Genomic DNA, 27,460 nt, shown 5'->3' on the forward strand with positions numbered 1-27,460 from the left:
ATGGTGAGAAATAATAAAAATTGCATAGGAAGAAAAAAATGTATATTATTTATAAATATTTCAGTATTCCCCATCAAATGCCTGCCACTTTAAGTTGCACATACATTAACTGACTACTTTCACTTTTCTTTCATAGCTATTTTTGCCTGACATAATTTCGAGCTAATAATGTCACGCTCACTAAATATTAATATGACAGTTGGTTACCAGGCACGCTGCCCACGCCACCCGAAACTCTCTTAATATGCGATATCTCGCTTAAAAAATACATATATATACATATACAGTAGTAATTTGTTGTGGGTGGGCATGGCCCTTTTGATATTAGTAAATAGTAGAAACCAAAATGTGTGTAGACAGCTTAGCTCTTAGGGTTCGCTAGTGACCCGCTGTACTTTCTATATTCTTTTCGTGTAGTAAGTAATCCATATAAATATCTTTTATGCAGATTTAAATAGGCCCATAAAGTCATTTCAATAAATTAGCGAATTTCAGAGCAGCAAAGCAAACAAATTAAGTTAATGGCATTAAAAGGCAGCGGCAAGACATCTTCCAAAGAAAAGAAAGGGGAAAAACTAACGCAAATACTTTTTGGGGAAGGCCCAGAAGTTGGCAGTAGCTTTGGTGGTGTTGGTGGCGTCTGTTAGTTTAGCAAGGGCGATGTCTTTATATATGAGTGCTATATGTATATAATTGTGCAGATTTGTATATAAATGCATGTAACTATGTAGACTACATACTCGTATTTATAAAAAAAAGTTTACTTTTCAACTTTATCGCGCTGAAAGCCGACGCCGATGATTTTTTGCGGTTTACAGCTGACTCACAGTCGCACGGCTTAAACCGTGAACTCATATAGGCTTATTCATGCAGATTTTACAAAAATATACTTTCGCGAATATATATATAAATATGTGTATATACATATGTATATATATAAATATAGTACTTGCAATTGAGATATCACAAATTTCATTCATGCCTTTGCAGCGGCTTTCTCCAACTACAAATATTTTTGTGTATGTAAGTGACTGTAACTGAGGCTGAATAACAGTTACAGCGTCCCTTAAAGATTAAAAGAAAAAAAATTCTCAGCATTTTGAGACTTCCCCTTTATTCATGGGCCACATATACACACATATACTAGTACACATACACACAAAAAAGAACAAAAAATACACACATGCGTTTGAGCATAATTCACTGGCTTTCCGGTTTCCTGTAGCATTGCTCTAATTGTAGAAGGAGTTGCTTGGATAAAATTAGCTGGTAGCATCTTTGCTTGCCACAAACTGCCGAAAGACGCATGCATATACACACTACGAGTATACAGGCAAGCAACTCGGTAAATTTTGCTTTACTTCACAATAGTTTGAGCAAATAATAGTTTGCGCAAATATTTGTTAATATAAGTATTTTTTGTTGTATATGCGTACAGATGTTTGATTATCCTGGTCGGCAGCTATTATCCTGTCAACTTGCTTACAAAGTCTACACATATCAAATACGCATACTTTACACAAACATGCATACAATATACAACTCGACATGCGTAACTTGCCACATATCTATTTGTATGGAAAAATGTTTACTACAAATCACTCAAGCACACAAATAAATAGAAGTATGTGTAAGTTTGTACGGCCACCACAGCAACCAAATCTATGATTTTTTTGGTTTTTTTTTGAGTTCGCTTAACTACCGGTCGCTTGACATTGATAGTCACACGTATACATACATACATATGAGTGTATCGTCGAGCGACAATGAAGCGTGTGGCATATAACGGCTACATTGCCTAGTAGCCTAGTATACGCATAAGCATGTCAATTATATTTATTACTCTACAAATTCTCAGCTATTTACATTGCACACATGTCCATATGCCCACATAAATCTGCCAAATACACCACCCTGCATGTCGCTATAAGTATCTACATGTGTGTGTGTGCGTTTTGTGCACATTTATCCGTCGGCTGATTTGTTTGTTCAGCGCGATTGCGAACGCGAAAAGGCCAATAATTTGTTTGTGCGCGTGTATCTAGCCAGCATTCAAATGCTTGGCAACAATGCGTGTGCGAGGGCGTATGAGCAACTAATAGACGAGGAGGTAATTTGTGCGAGCCACACAAGCCTACATACGGTATTTGTAGACAGCTGTTGGCAAAATTGTATATATGTATGTGTATTTCATTAAGGTGTGCGTGTACATACATATACATACATATGTATTTATATGTATGCTTATGTGCACGTATATATTAAAACTCTTTTAGGCCGATTGCGCTTCAAGGGCGCTTAAAAATCGCGTTGAATTATTTCAGCGCCGTATGCTGTACAACAACAAATTTGATTTGGTTTTGGGAAATTTCCTAGAATATTGCGCGCATTTGTGGCCTATTAATGCGCGCACAATTCCGCTTTTTCTGCTGCTTCATTATGGCCGTACGCAACGCCAATGCCCGCACATTTAGCCAGAAATGTTTGCAGCAATACGCTCATGTATATGGAGAGTAATTTGCATACACGCGTTTGTATGTTTGTTGGTTCTTACTCGTGTGTACATTTAATAAGACATATGTAAGCGCTTATCCGTAGCGCACGTTTGGCTTACGGCGATCTGCGTGTGTTGATTGTTTGGCAAATTGTGATGTCATCACAAGTTTTGATAGATGTGGGTGACGGCATACACGCATATTTAAGCATACATATATACATTTAAGAAACATATGTGCTGAAAGATATGAGCGCGAATAATTTTATTAAGAAATTTGGTACAACATATTTTTGTTCAATTAGAACAAAGTTAAATTTTTAATTAAATATTCCTGCGTATGGGAATTTATGGGTAAATGGGAATCAAAACTCCAAACCATGGTTTAATATAGACAATAAATATATAATATATTATAAAAATACATGCTTTTCTTTCATAAGTTTAATCGAAAAGTTACATAAAAATGCAAAAAATTTTGTCTAATAGTTCAATTTACCGACAATATTACATATATTAGGTTTTATTGAAGAATTATACAAACAAAAAAATACCTCGATTGCACTGAAGCTGTAAAACCTTTTCCTATTAAAAGAGATTTCTTCATGAACTTTATGCCGATTGTTCAGTTTATATGGTAGCTATGTATGTGCTACAGTGAACCGATCTGCACAATTTCTTCGGAGACTTCCTTATTGTCTTAGATAATATGCCATACCGAATTTCGTGAAGATATCTTGTCAAATGAAAAAGTTTTTCATACAAGCACTTGATTCCGATTATTCAGTTTGTATGGCAGCTATATGTTATAGTGATCCGATCTGAACAATTTCTTCGGAGACTTCTTCATTGCCTTAGATAGTATGCCATACTGAACTTCGTAAAGATATCTTGTCAAATAAAAAAGTTTTTCATACAAGCATTTGATTCCGATCATTCAGTTTGTATGATAGCCAAATGCTATAGTAGTGCTATGTCGGTCTTTCTGACAAATGAGCACATTTTTGGTGAGAAAAAAGCCTTTAACTGTCCCGAACTCGCCAAGCATAAGATAGCAACGAATTGCGCATATTATAAAAGCTGTTTAAACAGACTGGCAGCACTGAAAAATAATTGTCGAAAATTATATAATATATTAAGTATTTGGTCGCACTGAGTTGTTTTTTATAAACAATTTCAGACTAATTCGAGTCTTTATTTAAACATTTAAGGAAATAAGCAAATTTGCTTTAGCGCTTGCGTATGCTAAATTTTAATTTTTTTATAACAACAAACTTTGTATAATACGTTACTTTAAGAATCATACCTCACTTCAGTCATTCACAATGGTAAAACTAGTGTAAAATTAGTAAAACAAAGGCGCGATGTCTTGAAGAAAGGTAAAATTATACCACTTTAATGAGAAATCGGCATATACTCTTAAAACAAATTCAACTCGCTTACTTTTGTAATACTTTTGACAGTGAGCATAAAAATTAATATATTTTTATTATAATCAATGATGAATTCCTTTCAAAACAAAAGATATTCTCTCTTTATTCATGCGAAAATATATTTGATGCCATTATGTATAGAACTCGATTTCTTTTGCTTGGGTACCACGGGCAGCAGTTTGCAGAAGTCCAGACCCTAAACCCATTTGTTGACGGTTTTTAAACATAAATTGGCCGATATTGCTGCAATTTCACGTTCGATATTCGCATAGACCATAGACTTGACGTAGAACCACAGACAGTCAAACTGCGTCAAATCGCACGACTGAGGTAGCTAATTGACTGTGCCATTTCGTGAGATAACACGTGCTCCTAACTTTGTTTTCTATAAATCGATTGTGACTCGCTGTGTGGCTTGTGATACCCTCCTGTTGGAACCTCATATGGCCCAATGATGATATGGACATCCAATTTGGGCCAAAAATATTAGGTTGTCATTGAGCGCTAGCGATTCCCATTCACATTAACGTGCCGGTCTTTATTATGCCGGACAGCCCTATGACGCCATCGGCCCATAAAGCGGCCCAAACCGAAATTTTTTCGGGACGCAATGGTAACTCGTGGAGTACGTGTGGTTTGCTGCCTGACCAATTATGCATATTTTGCTTATCATTCATTCAGCCAGAAATGAGCCTCATCACTGAAGATGATTTTTCGATAAAAATCCGGATAATTTTCAAGCTGTTGCTCAGCCCAAATCACGAACATGTGGAGATTCTGGTGGTCAAACGAATTCAGTTCTTGCGACAATTGATCTTGTAAGGATGTAGGCCAATTGGACAAAACGATGCCACAGAGACGACTAACGCTTGAGTCCGACGTAAGAGAGACTGATTTGGGTCTTCCTCAATTGATGCGGTAGCGACAGCAATATTCTGTACACTTCAGGCACTTTTTTGTGTTACTGACATGGGAACATTTTGTACTGTGCCTGTGAAATCAAAATTTTCTACTAGGCGTTCAATTGTTCATCTGAAAGGACGATTGTGACGACGACGAAATTGGACGTAGAGCTCTTAAAGTTGAGGTAACTGACTCCGAATTTCGGTAGTAAATTTTAATAATTTCGACTCTATGTTGGATCGTATATCTTTCCATGGTGAAATGTTAAAACCTTACTGAAGAGAAGTGTCTAAAGAGCGGGAAAAAGTATGGCGTCTTTCGTTGTCCCTAGCGGTCTACTTTCGTAGCGACGCTGTTGAAATTCCCGTTTGTACAAAATATGAAGAAAATATTTCATCGAATATTTGAATTTTTAATTGAATAGTATATCTTCCTGTAATGATTCAAGAAAATTTAAAAAATTTAGTTTACAAGTTTTGATAATATCTCGTTTAAGTATAAATTTATCGAGCTGATTGTATTGAAAGCTTTTTTAGCAACAAAATTTGATGACCTTTCTTTTCTTTTCTTGTCGTCCCAAAATCATAACAACATTAGCTACTTCATTACAAACTGACCTTCCCTATCATTCACAACATCTCTTCAGCGTGTAACTTAAAGCTTTAACACGCAGCAAATCCATTTCATTACCCACTTTTCAATTTTCACAAGCTCCCCCAAAGTCACAAGTCGAAAATTGCCGCACAAACACACACACAACCGCAACTAACGGCGCTTATATATTTATATATCTATGTGATATTGGCACTTAAGCGTTTAAATAAATATGATTATATTAAGTGAAAAGGATATAACCGCAAAAAATGTGTGTGTGTAAAAATTTTTGGAAAACCAAAGTAAACTAAAACCTAAAGGCTAAACCATTAGCACAACCCCATGACGACCTGGGCAACAACCAAAAATTCAGCACGACACCCGTGACAACGAAGAAGTAAGGGTAAACGGTAGTATGGTGGTAGTAAAGGGGGTAGTGAAGGTTGTAGTTGGCACAAAGGGGTGTGCAAACGTGCAAAAAGGATGCCGACGCAACTATTGGCAGTGACGCCAAGAAAAAGTTTAGCAAAAAGTAAAATTAAGTTATACTTACTTTTTTAGAGTGATACATACACACATAGACACACATATGCATACATACACAAACTTACGTGCATATACGCCCACGCAGTCTGCGGCATGATGCGTCGCCGCGCCACACCGCATTTAGTGGGGAGAAAGAAAGAGTGTCGCACACGGTGTCTATATATGTGCCTGTGTGCGTATGTAGTTGAGGAGTAATGCTGAAATGGTGACGGCATTGGCGGCGCATCCTTCGCAACACGGCGATAAAAGGCGCCAGACCGTCGCTCAATGCCGTGTTTGCTGGCGCGTCATCAACGAGTTTGCTAGTTTGGTTTGTTTTACTGTCGTTTTAGAAATTTTTTTTGCTCACCGTTTGCTGACAGCAATTTTTTCAACCGTTTTTCTACTACCTTTTTCTTACACGTTGCTCCTGTTGGTTGGCGTTGGCGTTCTTGCTTTTTTTCTGCGTGATTTGTTTAGTTGCCTTGTCGGCGGAAATACAAACGCACATGTAAGTCATGCATGACTGGCAAAATATGTATGCATGTGTGTGTGTCTAACTGTAATTGTGCGAGCAGGTGAAATGGTGTTGGTGTGACGCCGTTTTCATAACACAAAACACATACTTAGGCGATGTATGGCGCATATGCTCGATATAAGTCTGCTGTGAGCCCTCGCACCTTGTGTGTTTAGATGATGGCGCTTTTTACATGCTCAATTTGTAAATATATGCTCAATAACTGATCTCGGTTACGCGCCGAACGCCAGCGCCACACCTCGTCTCCTAAAGGGTGATTTTTTTGAGGTTAGGATTTTCATGCATTAGTATTTGACAGATCACGTGGGATTTCAGACATGGTGTCAAAGAGAAAGATGCTCAGTATGCTTTGACATTTCATCATGAATAGACTTACTAACGAGCAACGCTTGCAAATCATTGAATTTTATTACCAAAATCAGTGTTCGGTTCGAAATGTGTTTCGCGCTTTACGTCCGATTTATGGTCTACATAAACATAATTGAATGGCTACGTAAATAAGCAAAATTGCCGCATTTGGGGTGAAGAGCAACCAGAAGCCGTTCAAGAACTGCCCATGCATCCCGAAAAATGCACTGTTTGGTGTGGTTTGTACGCTGGTGGAATCATTGGACCGTATTTTTTCAAAGATGCTGTTGGACGCAACGTTACGGTGAATGGCGATCGCTATCGTTCGATGCTAACAAACTTTTTGTTGCCGAAAATGGAAGAACTGAACTTGGTTGACATGTGGTTTCAACAAGATGGCGCTACATGCCACACAGCTCGCGATTCTATGGCCATTTTGAGGGAAAACTTCGGACAACAATTCATCTCAAGAAATGGACCCGTAAGTTGGCCACCAAGATCATGCGATTTAACGCCTTTAGACTATTTTTTGTGGGGCTACGTCAAGTCTAAAGTCTACAGAAATAAGCCAGCAACTATTCCAGCTTTGGAAGACAACATTTCCGAAGAAATTCGGGCTATTCCGGCCGAAATGCTCGAAAAAGTTGCCCAAAATTGGACTTTCCGAATGGACCACCTAAGACGCAGCCGCGGTCAACATTTAAATGAAATTATCTTCAAAAAGTAAATGTCATGAACCAATCTAACGTTTCAAATAAAGAACCGATGAGATTTTGCAAATTTTATGCGTTTTTTTTTAAAAAAAAGTTATCAAGCTCTTAAAAAATCACCCTTTATTTGCTTTGCTGCTGTCAGCCCACATCCAACGCGCTGACAGGTCCTTGCCGCACAGTATTTATGGTTTATGTCATAAAATATGAATTGACAGTTCAAATGTTCGAAAGCGAGCAGCGACAAAAAAGTGGAGTAGAGAAGAAGCAGAGACAATGGCTTTGAATGGCACTGCGTGCGCTACGACAGTCCAATTAGCGCAGCAGAAGCGTGGCGTTCCTTGGGGTTTCTCGCAAGAAAAGCGATAAAAATGTCGGCAGACTATCGAAATGTCTTCGTCGCATGGCGGGCAGAGCGGCTGGTTGGGGTAGTTGAATAGAAATCGCTGAATGGCAGACAATGACTGGAATGTTGTCGCAGCGCAGCGCTTTCAATTGCTTACAAATTGTTACATCAGCGATGATATATGAAAATGAGGACAACTAACCGTGGCGGGTGGCGGGCAAACCAAAGTCTCGCCAAATGTTATGAATGAGCCGATGTGGGGAGGGACGTGCCGACTCAGCATGAAGGGGTTACAATTGTGCTTTTTTCAATTGATTTTTTGCGCAATAATTGCGCGACAATAGCAAATTTTTATAACGGTTTCTTTGACTTAAATTGTGGCAAGTTCAAAAATGCCAGCGCTTAAATCACTTTAATAAAATGCCTTCAAATCTTTGCTATAATATTGCAAACTAAAATGAATTGAATTTATATATTTCTGCTATAAATAACCTTTATTCCCACTTTCTTCTCTTTTCAGAACTCCATACGTCACAATCTCTCGCTACACAATCGTTTTATGCGCGTACAAAACGAAGGCACCGGCAAATCCTCGTGGTGGATGCTGAATCCCGATGCCAAACCCGGCAAATCGGTGCGTCGACGTGCTGCCTCTATGGAAACGTCACGCTACGAAAAACGTCGGGGGCGTGCCAAAAAGCGTGTGGAGGCTTTACGTCAGGCGGGCATAACGGGTCTCAACGATGCCACACCGTCGCCTAGTAGTAGTGTTAGCGAAGGCTTAGATCACTTCTCGGAGAGTCCATTGCACAGGTAACTATTAACTTCGAAATATTTTCTTTCATTTTACCTCATTTATAAAAAAAAATATATATACAATAGTAAAAAAATACAAGCATTTGTATGTCTATAACTGCCAAAGTAGTATAGAGAGCATTCATAAGCGCTTCGTTGCTTTCTAGCATAGCTTTTGGATACATTTCTTATTTAGATATTTTATATTTATGATAAATGCGCATTTTTCAAGCTTTGACATTGTGTTCTATAATGATAGTTTCTGATTTTTAATCCATCTCTCTAAAAAATATTTATTTTATCATAAACTCCACCAAAACTTAGCATGTTTTTTTAAGTAGTTTTATCTAGATCTCAAGCAGCACTATTTAAATTGTTTATAAGTAAGAGAATATTCATAGTTAAGGTAGCATTATTGCACTTTAATTTACGATATTTTACAAAATAGTATATAATTTCTTAATATAATTGTATGATTTCAAAAAAATAGTTCGTTATTATAATTTCCCCCGTTGGAACTCAATATATCAACACACGCCTGAACTAAAGTCATCCTCAAGAGTATATTCCTATGTATTTTTACTCAACTTACTATTTGACTTTTGCTTTAAAAGGATCCCAGTCTGCGCGATCTTTCTCCAGCGATCATCCCTTTGCAGTCTGAGAACGAAAAATAGTCGCCTTAGCTCAGATCCGAAAAAATATTAAGAGCCCGATTTTGCAATTTCCAACTTCCAACATAAGGAATCGGCCAATTATGTGTGTCATTTTTCGTATACCAAAATATTCATAGTAGATAAGTCCGAGATGAACAACCATATTTTATGGTCTTTTGGTTGGTCGACCACTGAGTCCACTTGGTTGTTGTAGTGGTTATCTAATCCTCGCTTTGGTAGAAAGATTCGGGTTTGTTGTCATCGAAGTCATCTAATGGTAGGCCCACGAAGCTTGCTGTTTCGACGGTCGGATCAAAGAGAGAGGAATGTTTAATGAGTTAGAGTCATGCGGGGACTTATTGCACGCTGGACATATACCGACTGGGCCATATACAATTTTCAATTTAAAAAGTCAATAAAAAAAAAAGTCTTTATATTTTTGAAAGGTCTAACATTTATTTGAAAGGTTGTTTTATGAAATTTATTTGTGGAGTCTTTATTTCGGACAAATGACCACCACGGCTGAGTTTACAGTAGCTTATCCGATCCAAGCAATTTTGGAGTACTTTCTCAAGTCTTCCTCTTCAATTTGCTTGAAGAAGAATTCGGTTCGGTTCGCGATATCGCTTACCATTGATGGTTACGGCGGTTTCTTCTTCATTTTCGAAGAAAAATGGGCCGATGATTCTACCAGACCAAAATCCGCACCATACACTGATTCGTGCTGGGTGCATTGGCTTATCGATGATTACGTGCGGGTTTTCTGTGCCCCAAATGCGACACTTCTGCTTGTTAACGTAACCATCGAGGTGGAAATGAGTATCGTCCGAAAAGATGATTTTTTGGTAAAATTGACCATCGTCGGTTTTCAAGTTGTCAATATTTCCCAGTTTTCTTCTAGCGAATAGCGACCCATTTCGTAAGTTTTAGACTTTTTACTGAATATCTGTCACTTTCCGAATGGTATTTGACGCTTCCAATATCGAAATATAGATAATTCAAATTTAAAACGTTAGATGGCTCACCCAGAACGAAGTTGTGAAAAAGTCACTCTAAATTGTCGTGGGAATTCGAACTCTTCGTATATAACGGCTACGTTCTCATGTGCTGCATGAGTCTGCCCCTTGGGTTCGTAATTTTCGGTGCTTCTATGATATGATATGATACACATATAGGTAGAAGTATGTATATCATAATGAATTTTTATGCATCCCATTTAAAAGATAAATATAACTAACATATATAGGAAAGAAAACTTCAAAATTTGATCTAATATTGGCGAACTGGGATCACTGCAGCGTGTAGTTGACATAAGAGCTTTATGTTGTATGTTTTATATTATTTATATATATTTTTTTTTAATTTAGCGGCTACAAATTATTTATTTTTAATATAGATTTCGAAAATCTATATAATTTTGCATAAAACCCTTAACTCGATAATTCAAATTCTTTACACATTATTATAAATTTAAAATGCATTTTGGAAATCCATCTATTATATATTATATTTATTAATATTTATGCAATAGTTGCCATATTTCATAGCTAAACTGCATTTGATACTTAATTTGCACATTTTAAAAACTTATCTTTAAATTATTTATATTATCTCCACATTTATTTATAATTTTTTTAACTCCAATTTTTGTTTGCATTTCTGTTTTCTGTATATTTTCAATTTGGCTGTGATTTCTTATTGGTTTGTTTGCGATGATTTTGAAGTGGCAACTTCCAATTGTCACCGGATTTCCGACAACGCGCCTCATCGAATGCCAGTTCCTGCGGACGCCTGAGTCCGATACCAGCACTCATAGGACTTGAGCCAGATTGGAGTTTCGGCGGCGATTACACAAGTACAAGCATAACGCCAGCACAGGCAGCCTCCATGGACCAACTCGCTGGCTCAATTGCGGAGGTCAAACTGCCAAAGGATATTCTACAAGGGTCAGTGACCATATTTTCAGTTCTCTCTCTTTTTGGTGTAAACCGATGTGATTTTTATTGTTTCAGTATTTTTTATTTGATTTTGAATTTTTTTGTGCGTGTATGAGTTGCAGTAGCGTGCAAAATGCAAATTTTTGTTTCTCAAACTATTTTAGTTTGCATTTGAATTGAGAATTCTGTGTGCGTTTGTAGTTGCTTGCAAGCATGTGTGTGTGTGTGCGTAATGCATGTCTGTATATGTAGTGGTGTTCAGTACACTTTCAGCTATTTTCAAGCCATTCAGTCCGCAGATAAATAAAGTGAAATTTTTTGTCTCTTCCTCTTACCACTAAACGGTCATACGGTTGGAGTAGGTTTAGCGCTGCCTCCGGCATACCCACGCAGCCGCCACCGCCATACCAGGCGCCACAGACGTACGGCCTGAACGGACCAGTCGTCTCGCAGGGCTACAGCCTACAGGCACAACAATGCCTGTTGCATCGCTCGCTGACGTGCAGCTGCTTGCACAACTCACGCGACGTAAGCCCAACTTTTACTTTACAGCACCTAAATTTTGTCTTAAAATTTCATTTTATTTACTTTTCTCCTTTTTCTGTACACGCGTAGGGTCTGTCGCCAAATTCAGTCACCACAACCATGTCACCCGCCTATCCGAACAGCGAGCCGTCGTCCGACTCCTTGAACACTTACAGTAATGTGGTCTTGGACGCCGCCAATGCCGCTGGCGTTGCGAATGATAACGGTGCTAGCTTAATGGTGCAGCAACAGCAACAACAGCAGCAGCAGCAGCAGCAACAGCAACAACAACATCAACAGCAACAACAACAACAGCGACAACAGCAGCAGCAGCAACAACAACAGCAGTCACTTAACACAAATTTGGAAGGTAAATCGCTAATTGCTTGATCAAACGAAGTCTTTCAGGAAATGAAATAGGCGAAACGTCCGAAACTGTTAATTTGAGTATTTACATAGTTTGAGTAAATAAGCAGCTTTAAAAATACCAATTTTTAAACAATATCTAGCATACGAAGATGAAGTTTGCTGAAAGTTATGTCGGTACTAACGCACATTTGGCTTATTTAAACTCCTTAATAGTTTGGCACTTCCGAAAGCCGTCTGGCATATCTATTGATATGTAAATTTTATTAGAGTTTATTGAGTAAGTTATATTTTTAGACTTTACATAAACGTTTAGGTGTCAATTCGATGAAATTATTCAGCATAGTCGTGATGGTGGGCGAAACATCGAGTTCAACAATTTTCCAACTATTTGATATCAGTTCTGTAGTCGTTTGGCACAATCTAGACGAATTCTCTTCAGCGACGCTATTGAGAGCCGTGAAGAAGAAAATATTGCTGGGATGTTTTTCCTTTCTTCTCTGCAGGGAGATTGACACTCTACCCTAATGAATCCACAGCCATCATTTCAACTAAATGAACGAACGAGTACCACTTAATATCACAGTCGATGGCGTTAAAATTCCGACTGTAAACAGCCCTAAGATTTTTGGTGTTACACTTGACAGTCTGTGTTCCTTCACTCCACATACAACGTTGATTATTGCCTTAGTACCGAGCGGCAACAAAATCGTTAAGTCGCTAGCCGACAGCTCTTTGGGAAAGGATAGAGAAACATTGTAGGAAACATGCAAGGCAATCGGCTGGTTGGACACAAGCTAAGTTGCACCGATATGGTCAGCTCGATAAAGTGAAACGCGGACGAAGATCCTTCGCATGTGTTTAAATACACCACTTTGTATATAAACCCCTTGGTTTCTCCTGTCGAACCCCTATACAGTCAAGCCGACATGTCTTGCTCAATGAATTCAAATCATTTCTCTCAAAGCAGTTTCCGCTAGGATGTTTTCGCAAAATTCGTCTCTGCAGTCACCTACTTTAAGTGGACCTTCCTCCTAGGAGACTCAATAGGTCTGTCTTTAATTATTTCCGCGAACAATACGTACAATACGCACTGACCGTCTTTCACAGTGGAGCTATCAACACATTCATCGACTCCCTACCAGTTAATGGCGTATTTGAAGACAAATCACCATCCACTGCAGACGTGAGCTAGAGTTTACCCGAGACACTCGGGTAATTTCGTTCAGGATATTATAGAATTTAACCCCTGATTACCAGTACAAAACAGTATGAAAGCGCAACTGGTAGAAGTTTCGGCTACGAGGTCTGACCGGACACTTAAATCTAATACCACAGGGAGCAGTAGCCCTCGGAGTTCGCTCCAATCTGATCATACGGACAAAACCCTCGGAGAGTATTGTGGTGATTGTAGTTAAAACCCAAATGCGGGAAGAACTGATAACTTGTCAGTTTAATTTGAATTTTTATTGCAAGCGGGTGTCGGAAACAAAGTAGGGCAGAGGTTTTACATGAGTCTCGAACCCTTCCAAGGTGGTTAGTGTGTCCATTTCATACTGTCAATTGCTACTAAAAATGCCTTGAACCGTATTCATCTAACATCCCTCACCCTAAACCCCGTCGAAACAGCACGTTTTCTGTTTTTAAAAACAAACGGGGACCTCATAACCGCTACAACAACAACTTTAACAACTTTTAAACAACAGTATTCAAGACTCGACCGACCCAAAATACTAAAACCCCGAAGATTTTTATACATAACTTAATTTATCTCAAAATAATATTATTTTCCCTATTTTATTCTTTATTTTATTTCGGCAGACAATAACTGCGCATCGACGCTCATCGGTCAGTGCATGGAGGCGCTTAACAATGAGCCACAAATTGACGAATTTACATTGGACAGCTTTCAACCTGGTCTCGACTGCAATCTGGAGGAGGTGAGTAACAGTGTAATAAAATCCAAATAAATTTCCTCAAATGTCAAGCGCCTTGCATGATATATTAACCTTTCCATCACTCTCTTTTACCCTCCGCAGTTGATCCGGCAGGAGATGAGCATTGACGGCATGTTAGACATCAATATACCGTTCACCGCTGACCCCACAAGTGTTGCCAACGATACGGCGAATTTGGTTAATAGCGCCCTCGGCGTTGCGAATAATGCGCACCAACAACAACAACAACAGCTGAATCAGTTGCAGGCTCAGTTACCCCAGCAACAGCAGCAACAATTGATGCCATCACTGTTGAATAGTATCGCTAGCAATAACAACAACAACAATAATAACAATAGTAACATGTTAGAGTTGCCAACCGCCACACCGACGCAAACAAATCTAAACGCACGCGTACAATACTCACAAGCGAGCGTCGTGACGCCACCATCGTGGGTGCACTAGAGCGGTGCGTGTGCATGGCGAGTGGCTGTTACTGCGCGCAATGTGGAGTAAATTAGTTATAACTATAACAACAACAACATTATTAGCTAAATAGAGTGGTAATCTAATCGGTGGATTTTGTAAACACTAGCAAATGAGAAGTAAAAGAGAATACTAATAACGAGTAATTGGTAGCGATTGCCCGCCAAACCCGAGTGTAAACGAGGTGCAGCATGACGAATGACCCACTGGTGAGGTGGTGGTGACATTCGATATGCAACAGAGTGTACATAAATACATATGTACGTTTGTTTAATGTAAATTGATCTGCGCCGCAAGTTGGGCAGTCTGGTAGCGCCAAGCCAATTCAACACTAGAGTTATGTATTTGGATACATACATACATATATAAATATACTATATACACACATAGCAATCGGTAGTTGACGAAATGATTTAATCTATAACCTAACTGTAAAAATAATGCCAACGAATTGCTTTCTACCTTCTACCCACATTACAACAAAAATCAGTTTACAAATAAAAACTGAGTCTAAATCAAAAAACAACAAATAAAAAATAAAAACACAAAAATAAATACAGCAAAAAAACTAAAACAAAAATAATGGTCATATGAAATAAGCTTAAACATTGGTTGGATAACAACAAAAAAACTATGAATAAAACAAAAACAAAACAAGGACAATAGCGACATTGGAAACGGATTAGAGCTAACCAACTGCTAGTATAACCGTAAACAAGCGGATAGCATACAGACTCTATATGGAAAGTGAGTACAAAAAAATTGCATTATTTTAAACTAGATAATATATATTTGTATATATAGTTATTTTAAGAGGAATAGTCATCCTTTAGTATGCCTGCGCTAAACACGTATTAGACTCTTTGACATAACTATCGATATATCCTCCAGAGTATTACACCGTGGGGACCTCAAATGCTTACAGCGTTTTCTTGCCATTGCGAGATAAGTGTACATGAGATGCTCCATTGTTTCTCTGGTGCCTTTCTATAGACATTTCCTGACTAGTGACTAGTTAATATTATCATCATGTTCCTACAGTCTCTTCTATCGAGGTTACTTCCAATGTACCGTTTCGCACATAACTTTCGCAGTTTTGCACCCTGGTAGCTCGTTCCATCGAGTTTTAATTTTCTTTCTTCTTGCTTCTGCCAAGAGCCATTGTCGTATAGACAATGGGATTCCCAATATTGATATAAGTGTTGATCACGTTTTTGGATGTTAGCCGTTCTTCATTCTTGGCAATCTTGTCCGCTATTTATTGCTCTCGATGCTTCTGTGATCTGGTAGAAGTGAAGTAGCTTACTTCTGGCAACACTTTCCACTGCTGCTCTGCTTCCCAAGACACTTCTGGCCGATTTGCGATACGTTTACTACCTTGATTGCTGATTTGGCTGTTTAGATAGATGTTTACTCTGAAATTGTCTGCAAGTGCATTAGAGACTGCTCGGATAACCTCTGTCGTCTCTAAATACTTGCCTTTCATCGGCCTTTTCAGGCAAGGAAACAAAAAAAGTCAGGGGCTGTAGGGCGGCTGCGTAAGTATTTGGTTGCAGGCCTTGGTTAGGTAGCTGTTCATAAGAAAGGCGGTGGAGTCGGGGCGTTGTCGTGGCGCAACTTCGCTGCGATGTCTTGTCGCACCCGATTGACCCTTCGTTTGAGTCTCTTGAGGACTTCCACGTAAAACCTGGTGTTGAGGGTTTGTCCAGAAGGATAAAATTCATGGTGGACGATGTCTTTGATGTCAAAACACACACGAGAGTGGAAAGTGTCACGAGTTGGTGTTTGTCGAAGTCGCAGATCTTCCAGCACGGTCTTCATCAGCGACCTCACACCACATCTTGCTAAAGCAAAATCTGGGTAAGCCTTCTTCATCATATCAAACATCTCTGTTGCAGTTTTACCGAGTTCTATACAGCCTACCTCTGCTCTAACGAACGACGAATTTTCGGCTTGCACCACTCAAAGAAACACATCGCGGGAAAATGCTTGTCTCGACTCTCCAGATGCTCGGAGACAACTGACTAGTTGCTCCTTTGTTAGCCATGAATGCCCTCTACCCAACCCAGTGGGGGCGCGCACGTTCCGAAATACAGTCGCAGTGGGAAAAAAATCAGTCCTATTACTTTCCGGACAAACCCTGTAATCTTCTTTATCGAATTATAATATAGTTGTTGTATCCAATTCTTAAATACAAGGGAGCAGCGCTCAAAAATGGCGTAGAGAAAAATGGCGAAAAGAAGACAACTACTATACCATATTTAAATATACTCGTAGTTAGTCTGGGATGATTTATTGCTAACACCAGATCCCGTTGAATCTCCAAATATTATGTTTTTTTTTCTTACTTTAAAATTTATTATAATTTTATACAAATATAAAGTATATATACAATGCTCTCACAACAACATATACAAGCATTATAATTGTATAATCGAACCAAATATACACACATACACATACGACGACACAACTATTCCAGATCATCAATCAAAATCGTACTCGGCGAACCGTCCACATAACAAACCGGTTTATCAGTGCTGTCAATGGAATTGGCGCTACCGATTTTCGGTATGCCATTCATTTCGGCATTGGCGCGATTACTGAATTCCTGCAGCTTAATAATCAGCATGGCGAACACTTGTGGCGAGAGTGTGGCTTGAAAGAAGCCCAGTATACGCGTCGGCTGTTCGCACACACCCAAAGCATTAACGAAGTGCACCACACCGTTCTCGAACTCACCACGCCCAATTAGTGTTTCACCCAAATTGATTTCCTGTGCGAAATAGCGCTGTAGCGCCTCGTAATCATTCAGACTTGCATTTCGTACCGCATTCTGATATTTACGTTGGCGCCGTCGACGCTCGTGCACCTTCATTTTGTATTCGGGATCGGCGCGTCGTTTCCGATCGAAATAAATGCAATAGCCCAGAAAAAGTGTGCCTGCAACACCCGCTGCTATGCCAACTGTCGTTTTGTTGAGCGTATTCATACGAAAGGGATTTCACAATTTTATAGAAATATATAAATAAAAATATTTTGAAATTAATTTGATGGAAAATAGAAATTTTGACTTCTTCTAGCTTACTCTGACTCATGATATAAATGGTTTTGAAGTGTGTTTGCTTTTAGCTGAAAATTTTTGACAGTACGATGACAGAAAAGCAATGTTGCCACCATTTAGGTATATAATGTGGGAATTTTTCGTTTTTGGGTAGAAAATTTATTCGTTTTTTAGCAATATTTTTGAGACTCACGGTGACTATGTGTACATATGTTTTAAGTAAATGTCGCCGGGGTTTCATTAAAGTACATCCCATACAATCATCACTAATTTGGAGTAGAGTCAGGCGGATGTTCGAAAATCCTAATATTAGTTATATTGGGTCTATGTTGAGTTTTCGTCCAATTTTATCATTTTTTAGGTACACATACATATATACTGTTATGATGAAAACACACTCTCTCATTTTGATAATTCATTGAGATAACTCACGTACGTATTGGCCGATATATGCGGAATACAGTCACTCAGAAGTTCGAAAATATTTCTATAAGGTATATGGGGGCTAACGAAAGCAGTGATCCGATCCAACCCTTTTTTGATACACAAAGATACTAATATCAGGAAATCTTTCTCTCTGAATTTCAATTGTATTTGCTATGCAATGACCGATATTTTCGGTTAAAAGTCAACTACAGATACTGAGGTACACATACTAGGGACTTTAGGAGATATATTGATATCTAATTTATGTTCGAAGCTTTCATAAAGTTTCCACTTTTCTTCCGCGATTTTATTTTTTATAACAAACAGTTAACCGTATTACATTTCAAAGCTTTTATTCTACAGAAGAAATTTCTTCAGTTATCTCAAAAGAAAATCTTTCTTCTCGACAACTCCTCCAACCACAGTATGAACGGAGGTGATGAAATAAAAATGAGAATTACTAAGAACGCAAAGCATTATTATAATTGTATGCGTATAATTGCCCACAAATTTTTATTGCCATTTCTTCCTTTCGTTGAATGGCTTCAAATACTCACACGTACTCACGTTTACATCTTAATATGTATGCTTAAACCCTGGAGTAAAAACAGCTGATTACAAATTACTTTTCGACTAGTGTGAAGCGGAAGCCGAACTACTCTTCCGAACGTATTTTTTGATATAAACAATTAGAGGCCTTCCGTGATAATTGTTTGCAGCGAGCAAGTGATTTTAATCATTATTCGCAGAGGTTCGAGGGCACGTTGAAAACGAACTATGTCCAGCCATTTACATTAAACAATTGGCCGAATATCGTGGCAAAGGTGAGCCGAAGCCGAAAAAACCACGTCAAAGCAGTAGAAAATCAAAGCTATGTTGACAATTTTCTTCGGTAATCGAGGTTGTCTTTCCGACCGGCCACTCTGGGGATCACTTTGAGGGTTACGACATAGATTTCGAAAAATAAATTAAGAGCCCTTAAATTATGAAAAAAGTCTTGCCATATTTTGCCCATAGTAGTATATCACATTTCCGAAAAATTGGTATGAATTTGGTTATTTTCAGACTAGTTCGATTTCAGTCCAAAAATACTATGATAAGTTTAACTAAACTTATTCTTCTTGACTTTTTTTCATTTTTCACTACAACGCGCAAAATATGTACTTATGTATAGTGTATAAAATAATATATGTGATTATTTGTATATAAATTTGTATGCCCTCTTTCAAAGCATTTCAACGCGTAGAATAAAAGATTCATTGCCATATCCTGCGCCTGTTTAATGGTATTCCTTTACAACAGTTAAGATTTTTTCTGCGTTTTACAGTTTTTGCATTTTGTGTAAGCTTTCCTCCTTACATTTGTGAGGCTGTGATTTAGTTCGCTGCTTGGAATCGTAACACACACATACACATATAACATTACTTTCTTCATCATGGATACACAGACATAGTTACACACAGATTTTAAAGGACATTTTATGAAATTACATTAACTTACAAGCTGTGGAGACAAGAAGTCGTACACGCAGCAAAGCACACAAATCAGTATGCTGAAATCGCCTAGTGGTTTTGAGGGTTGTCTGTTGCTGTATATATACATATACTTGTATATACATATGTATATGTGTTGGTAAGCTTACGACAATTTGGATTTTTATTTCCTCAAGTAATGTACGCGTGATTTTGTGCCAACGGCGGCAGGTTTTTCAGTTTTATTATTTTTCTTCGGTGTTGACGACCGTAATGATGTATATGATTACGCCGCCCATACACTAACAAGTGCTATAAATATATACACCCAAACCTTGTTGTGTGGGTGGCTGTGTTAAAAGTGTGTCTTTGGGCACTGCAGTGGTCGCCAGCACCGCTGTCTCGTCGGCAAGTCAGTTTCAATTTTGGCCAAAGATCTCAAGCAATTTCTTACGGTTCATTCATTCATTTATTCCTTTTGCTCCTTTTGTTTTTTCGCCTCACTTGTGCACTTGCGCTCGTGCCGCGTGCGCATTCATTCATATTCATAGATTTCCACTCTAAAATTACATTATTAACATAATTTATGCATAAATGTCATTTAAAATTTGTGCAGCCACTTCGGCGGAGACGAGACGAGAAGTTGGCATACTTTTGCTGTGCAGTTGTTGCTGCTGCCTTAGTATGTGGGGGAGTTTAAAGCATTAGAGCAATTTTTACTTAATAAAAGATTAGCTTAGGAAGATTTAAGTTTTCTGCTGGAGAAAGAGAAATTTGTAAGATTAATATTTTAAATGGAGATTTTAATATTTTTGTACGTTTTAAAGGTAAAAACGTTAATATTTTTCATGAAAAAGCAGCAAACGCTTTAAACATTACAGGCAAAATGGTTTGTTGTATAAGGTTTCTTTAATAAGCTCAATAAGAGTAAATAAAATGAGTGTGAAATAAAATTCGACTTATAATTTAAAAAACGAATTTAATTTTTTAAAACCCAATTCAAACTTTTTGCAATCCGATCTACCAAACCTATGTCAAAAACGTTTAAGTTTTAAACCTCTATATTTTGCTAACCTCTTAGAAACTCTCTTATCCTTTGATCACTTTCTTATTGGCGTACACAGCGCTTACGCGGTTATAGGCGACTCATCCGAGGCTGTTTTCTGCTTTTCATTGGTAGTATTTTTTACGTGGCGGGTCCCAAATTCAGTTCGAAACCCTTGGGAGCGATGTTTAGCCTTCTCATTTTAGCTTGCTTTCAAACGGATGTTTTTGGCTACCCAGAGGATAGTTGGTCTAAGACAGGTAGTCGTGAGCTGCTTGAGCCATATATAAAAGAATCATTTCTGGTCACTCCCAAGTGAATTCATCATTTGCGTGAACCTCTACATATGACTCCATCCTACAGTCTTCCAATCACGGCTTGATAAATATATACCAGAACAGAATTTCAAGCTGATTTATCTACCAGTTTCGGAAAAATTTTCCTCCCCGTCTCTAAAAACAGCGCTTCGGAATAAAGCGTTTAAATTAGTGACAATTACACTAAGTTAAGAAATGCCTACAAACAGAATCATAACTCCGAAAATATTTGTCGGATCACCTTAAAATGTATATTTAAATATTTGTATTAGAGCGGGTCGATTTAGAGGGAGCCAAAAAAATTAAAAAAATAAATAATAACGAAAAACTAGCGTAAGCTGGAAATGTTCTACCCATCTTTCTAAACAATTTTGCCTAAGAGTCTAAAACTGGTTTCGAGCCAGCGATTTTTAAAACTCCGTTTTTAAGGATTATAAAAATTTGTTCGTCAGTTTTTGAGATATCCGAATGAAATTCAATACATGGGTGCATTTTGATATTCTATGGATCATTTGTCGGAACCAGATCGGACAACAATATCACATATCTTGCATAGAACCGATTATTTATATTTGTTGAACTTCGATTAAAAAATCTCTGAGTTGAAGCCGTTTTTAGACCCGTAGTCTTTTTGACAAAGTTGTGCAGAATATTCTCTGGAACATTCCCCGCATACGCCATTTTTTTTTTGGAAAAAAAAATCGACCCGCTCTAATGCATATACATTCGACATAACTAAGTATATGCAAGAAACTACAGATTTATTTAATTAACAAGGGAATAAAACTTAAACTATAGAAAATCATTTAATTCGTTGTTATTACTCCACTACCTTCGCGCTCTATTGAGCCTATTTTGGACGATGAATTGCAAAACACAAGACACTAGTTTTTTTATGATTTCAAAATCTGACAAAATGGCAGTGATTTAAAAAATGTTAATTTTTGACGATGGTTTTCAAGAAAAAAAAAATTACAATCGAAAAAAGTGTTTTTCAAAGCTTAAAAGCTATCAAGCTCTCAAAAGCTCTTGAAAAGAAAAACTTAGCAAAATCCCACTTTTGGGAAAACGCGTTTAAAGCTGACCGAGCGACGTTAATAATGAGCGCCGCGCTGGCTTTGAGTCTTAATATCTAGCTAATCAACATGCTGTCGATCAAATCCCTTATAAGACATGTTTCTATTTGCGACTTTATTAGAAATATTCAAAAATCGATTTTTCAGTACCGCGAAGATAAATAGATGACCCCCCCAATCAAAACGTGCCATTAAAGATTGTTCGCTTAAAATATTAAAATTTCCTAAAGCACATCAACACAATTTGCTGCAGCACACATTTCAATCAAGCTGCGTCACAACTAATCATCTATCGTTGAAATATTTAAAAGCGCATTTAAAACAAATCACTGCATCATTAGAGCTCATTAGAGCGCAAATAGCCTCTAAATCGGCAACTCAATTACCGACTCGCCGTAAGTGAGCTAAATTACAAGCAAGTGAAATATGTAAACGATCCATTACACGACACAATACGAAACGTATGGAAATGTGGAACCACGTCGAAGCGTACTTGAAGTCCAACAACGCGCATAAAGTATCGAAAGTGCTGATAAAAAACACGCCAAATGGGCAATTTGTCTCCTTGACAAAAAGTATCTTTGCGCTATTGTTAATGTCTGTGTGTGTTTGAGTGTGCATGTATTTGTAATTGGCTACTAATGCACTTAAAAATGTAGCCAGCAGCGAAAAGGCCAAGACGCTGAGTAGAAGCAGAAGTGTGAGCGAAAGTTTGCAGGTGAGTCTCAGAGTTACCAACGAAATGAACGACCGCGTGGTGGAGGGCGGGGTGCCACCACCAGCCACCAAGCAACGCGGAGCACTCATTTTTCTGCATTGCTTGGCAAATTAAGTAAGTGATTGCCTACAAAATGTTATGCAACACTGAGCACACGGCCGGTGGCCACTTGACTGCTGCTTGACTATGCTACTTTGTTGCCACTTCGGTCTTTTTTCTTTTTTGCGCTGCCTCTGCTTGCTAGCTACCGGTTGTTGCGCTTGTCAGCGGACAGCTTTTGAAAATTTAATTATATCCTTGGGGCAATGAATAAGCAAGTATACACACACACTTGTACTAAATACTTGCTTTTCGCGCTTCATGTTGTTGCTGTTGTTGTTGTTGCGCGTAAATGAAGCGTTTACTTAATTTGATCGAATTCAAAGTGGTTGACTGGCCGCCATTTATCTCTTATGGCTGCTTTGGCGTTGTTGTTGTCGGAGAAATGTCTAAAGAACTGCAACTGAAAGGCCTTTGAGTGCGGCAAAGCGGCGTTTTTTCATATTTTTTTTGTAGATGTGTATATGTGTTTGTGAAAATTATGCAGCAGCTGTCTTCTTAGGCAACTTACAGCCTGCCTTCCGATATTTCTACAGCATTTCTGCCACTTCTATGAAGTTTTTTATACTCTAATTTGTGACAAAGAATTTCAACGCACCGCGATTTTGATTTTTTCGCCTGCAAACATTTCTCCTCACCTCCCCTCACCTAACGGCATTTCATCTTGCTGCTCAAGACAAGCGCCAGTAATTCATTTACGCACACCGCTGCCTGTCTTTTGACTTGTCAGCGTCCAAAGCCGTGTCTTCTGCCCATCTGCTATGTACAATGTTTTTTTATTGTTTTTGGGTTTTTCGCCTTGGCTTGGCGCTAGTAATTTGCGCTTTGCGAACTTTTCACAAACTGTCAGTGCGCATTTTTGCTTTGTAAAAAGTTTGCTGCCAACTTTTTTCTCGCTATTTATTTCAATTCATTTGTGTTCGCTCATTTTTTTGTTGTTGGTCTCTTTGTAATTCTCGCTTTTTGCTTGACAAATTGAATTCTTACAAGCTTTTTATTTGTTTGCGGGTGCGCTTGTGTGTGTGTGCGTGTGTGTGTAATACGGCAATTAGAATCGAAAGTTTTCTGACTGGTGGCGTTGCGGTGATGCGTCATTGGTGTTTGCTTGGTCGCAAAAGTTTGACGTAAATCATGCTTGTCCAGTCAAAGCTGAAAAAAAGTTGAAAACGAAATAAAAGCGGGAGCGCAGCCAAAGGAACTCAAAAATGCGCTTAAACTTTTTCGCATACTTTCATTTGAGCGCATTATCTAAGCGAATTATTTGAATACTTGTGCAACTTCATTTGCATTTGGCAGCTAATTTTTGCTTTTTTTTCTTTCAGTTAATTTGAAATTTTATTTGAGACGAGATCTGGCGTCTTTATGAGAGTTACAGTTTTCTAAATAGAAGGTTTGCATAGTGGAAATGCCTGAAATTTTTTAGTTTATGTCATGTTGTAGTTATGTGTGGGAGTTGTAGCGCTTAAGGGGCACAACTAGTTAGAAATTTATATAAAAAATCAATATTGGGATAGGTTACACCTTTAAAAACAACTTTCCAAAACCTTAATTGCAAATGATTTTTTAGTTATACTCGTAGCCGTTCTCAAATGTAGTCGGCCAGTTCATTCAGCTCCATCGGTATATCTTTAAATGCTTTTTTTTCGAAACTATTAATAATCCAATAACTGTTATTAATTAATTTTAAATCCCAAAATCGGTTTTTTTCTAAGCTATGACACTAGATATGCGTCTTATCATTAAAAGAGCAAATGATGGTGTTGTATATGCAAAACAAATCCTAAATTTATATTGAAATAAATTTGACAAATGCTCTCAAGTTGACAGTCACTAACCGGTTAAAAGTTAGGTACATTCCGGTTAAGTTTCCGGTTATCCGTACGCTCTCTTCTACAGTATTTCGCAGTGATTCTAAACGAAGCACTGATATCAAAATTGGTTTTCGAAGATAGCCTTTGATATATTAAGTATCTTTACTCAAGTACTGAGCTTATTGGTATAAGTTAAGAGTTTATAAAGGGTGATTTTTTAAGAGCTTGATAGCTTTTTTTAAAAAAAAACGCATAAAATTTGCAAAATCTCATCGGTTCTTTATTTGAAACGTTAGATTGGTTCATGACATTTACTTTTTGAAGATAATTTCATTTAAATGTTGACCGCGGCTGCGTCTTAGGTGGTCCATTCGGAAAGTCCAATTTTGGGCAACTTTTTCGAGCATTTCGGCCGGAATAGCCCGAATTTCTTCGGAAATGTTGTCTTCCAAAGCTGGAATAGTTGCTGGCTTATTTCTGTAGACTTTAGACTTGACGTAGCCCCACAAAAAATAGTCTAAAGGCGTTAAATCGCATGATCTTGGTGGCCAACTTACGGGTCCATTTCTTGAGATGAATTGTTGTCCGAAGTTTTCCCTCAAAATGGCCATAGAATCGCGAGCTGTGTGGCATGTAGCGCCATCTTGTTGAAACCACATGTCAACCAAGTTCAGTTCTTCCATTTTTGGCAACAAAAAGTTTGTTAGCATCGAACGATAGCGATCGCCATTCACCGTAACGTTGCGTCCAACAGCATCTTTGAAAAAATACGGTCTAATGATTCCACCAGCGTACAAACCACACCAAACAGTGCATTTTTCGGGATGCATGGGCAGTTCTTGAACGGCTTCTGGTTGCTCTTCACCCCAAATGCGGCAATTTTGCTTATTTACGTAGCCATTCAACCAGAAATGAGCCTCATCGCTGAACAAAATTTGTCGGACGTAAAGCGCGAAACACATTTCGAACCGAACACTGATTTTGGTAATAAAATTCAATGATTTGCAAGCGTTGCTCGTTAGTAAGTCTATCATGATGAAATGTCAAAGCATACTGAGCATCTTTCTCTTTGACACCATGTCTGAAATCCCACGTGATCTGTCAAATACTAATGCATGAAAATCCTAACCTCAAAAAAATCACCCGTTACAATGCGCGAAAAAATCGTGCGAGACAACTGCTTTTCTTAAACATTAAAAATACAAACTTCTTTTTCAAGATACACTATTTTAGATTTCACGCTACAGTTTTAAGAATGTTATATGTTTTATTTATTTCTAAATATTAACATAAATCCGTCATTAAAAAAAAAAAAACCAAATTCATTCTCTGCGAAATAATTATATGGGATAAGTAATTCTGTTTCAGTTTAATAGTGCAAATATATTTTTTTGAAATTAAAATATGTTTTTAGTAATCAATGCGACAACGAAGTTTTTTTTTTACTGAAGATATACGAAATGACATCGATCTAATTAAATTTTGAAATGAAGACAAACCTAAATTTTCCCATTCCTTTTGTATTGCTCTTTTCAATTCCAATAACATTTGGCATTGAGTCCCATTGGCATATACTTTCTTGGATAGAATGCCCCATAGAAAGTTTTTGCTTTCCAAAAATCATCGAGTAGATGCAGCTTTACGAATTGGTGCTTTACCGTTTCACTCAAATTTTATTCACGAACTGCACTAACACGTTATCCAGAAGCTCTATGTTTTTACTTAGTTCATTTTGTGTAAAACTAAATACTCCATGATGTCCAAATGCGGCCCATATCAGCGATCATCCCTGAAAGTTTCCAACGAATATCACGATAGCAATATTGAAAACAGTTTGGCTCATCTAAATCAAACTTTTCTCCTCACTAAATATGACGAATTGCCACTCGGTGTTCCAAAAATGGTAATTTTGTGCAAACTGAAGTCGCGCCAACTTATGTTTTTGCAAAAGTCTAGACTTAGCGCTTCTCTATTCATATTGAATAGTGTCATCTACTTTCAGGATTTGTTGGACGCGTCGAGTAGCTACTGGAACATACAATTGACGCCAAATTTTCGACAGGTCTACGTTCTTATTAACCACCAAACGCCTGATTTATCGAATTTCTCATTCTTTTATTAAAGGTTGTTGGCCTATTTGAAGTATTTTATCATAGTTCTTGAGATCTTTTAGAAAACTTTTAAACTTATTCTTTTTTCTTTTCATTTTCATTGTAATTTTTCGTACGGACATTCTAGTTTATGAGAATACCAGTACTTGGAACTGCTTCTCAATAATGAGTTTGGCACAGCGTGGTATTTCTGTATAAAAATTAATTTGAGTCAGGCATTTATGCGAATACTTACTTACTTTAATATAAATAAACAAACAAAAACATATCTGATCCTTCAATCGCACCAAAGAATGAACTGTTTAATATATAAAAAATGTGTAATGCTCTTTCTCCAGTCTTCCAGTACCGTGCGTACTTACCAATCATAAGCTCGATGTTGTATTTTTAAGAGAGAAACTTATTACTTGCTTCTGCAGAATTTTCCACAGTAGTTCTAGAAGTCTTATGCACTTGTTATAATATCTGAAAACACACGATCATATTGAACAAATGACCAATTTTCTTAAACTTTGACTAACCGAATATTGTATAATTGTAAATTGGCAACTGGCTATTTGGTTGCTATATATTGTATAATGCAAGTTTTGTTACAATTTTTAATTAAAGAAAAAATAAAAATATCTTATAAAGATTTTTTTTAGAAAATTCCAAAATAAAAACAAGAATTTTTAAAGTTGAAAACCTGAAGTACAAAATTTAGATCAGTTTATACTTTATAAGTGTAT

At 37.7% G+C, this 27,460-nt stretch overlaps 2 protein-coding genes across 5 annotated transcripts in view; one reads left to right on the plus strand and one right to left on the minus strand.

The window, feature by feature from the left end:
* LOC105234144 (forkhead box protein O) overlaps nucleotides 1-27,460 on the plus strand; it is a 96,008-nt gene that overhangs the window by 56,294 nt on the left and 12,254 nt on the right. For all 4 annotated transcript variants that reach the window (XM_049448459.1, XM_049448458.1, XM_049448456.1 and 1 more), the window contains 6 exons: nucleotides 8,412-8,704; nucleotides 11,067-11,288; nucleotides 11,642-11,807; nucleotides 11,895-12,174; nucleotides 13,992-14,110; nucleotides 14,210-15,340. In XM_049448459.1, the coding sequence (XP_049304416.1) occupies nucleotides 8,412-8,704; nucleotides 11,067-11,288; nucleotides 11,642-11,807; nucleotides 11,895-12,174; nucleotides 13,992-14,110; nucleotides 14,210-14,572 (1,443 nt within the window). In that variant the 3' untranslated portion in view covers nucleotides 14,573-15,340. The remainder of the gene's footprint in view (nucleotides 1-8,411; nucleotides 8,705-11,066; nucleotides 11,289-11,641; nucleotides 11,808-11,894; nucleotides 12,175-13,991; nucleotides 14,111-14,209; nucleotides 15,341-27,460) is intronic.
* On the minus strand, nucleotides 16,870-17,585 carry LOC125776468 (mitochondrial import receptor subunit TOM20 homolog B-like). Its single transcript, XM_049448461.1, has one exon. It carries the CDS (start codon nucleotides 17,583-17,585, stop codon nucleotides 17,067-17,069), a length of 519 nt encoding a protein of 172 aa, XP_049304418.1. The 3' UTR covers nucleotides 16,870-17,066.

This window comes from Bactrocera dorsalis, chromosome 2 (genome assembly GCF_023373825.1).
Source record: "Bactrocera dorsalis isolate Fly_Bdor chromosome 2, ASM2337382v1, whole genome shotgun sequence".
Taxonomy (NCBI): Eukaryota; Metazoa; Arthropoda; class Insecta; order Diptera; family Tephritidae; genus Bactrocera; species Bactrocera dorsalis.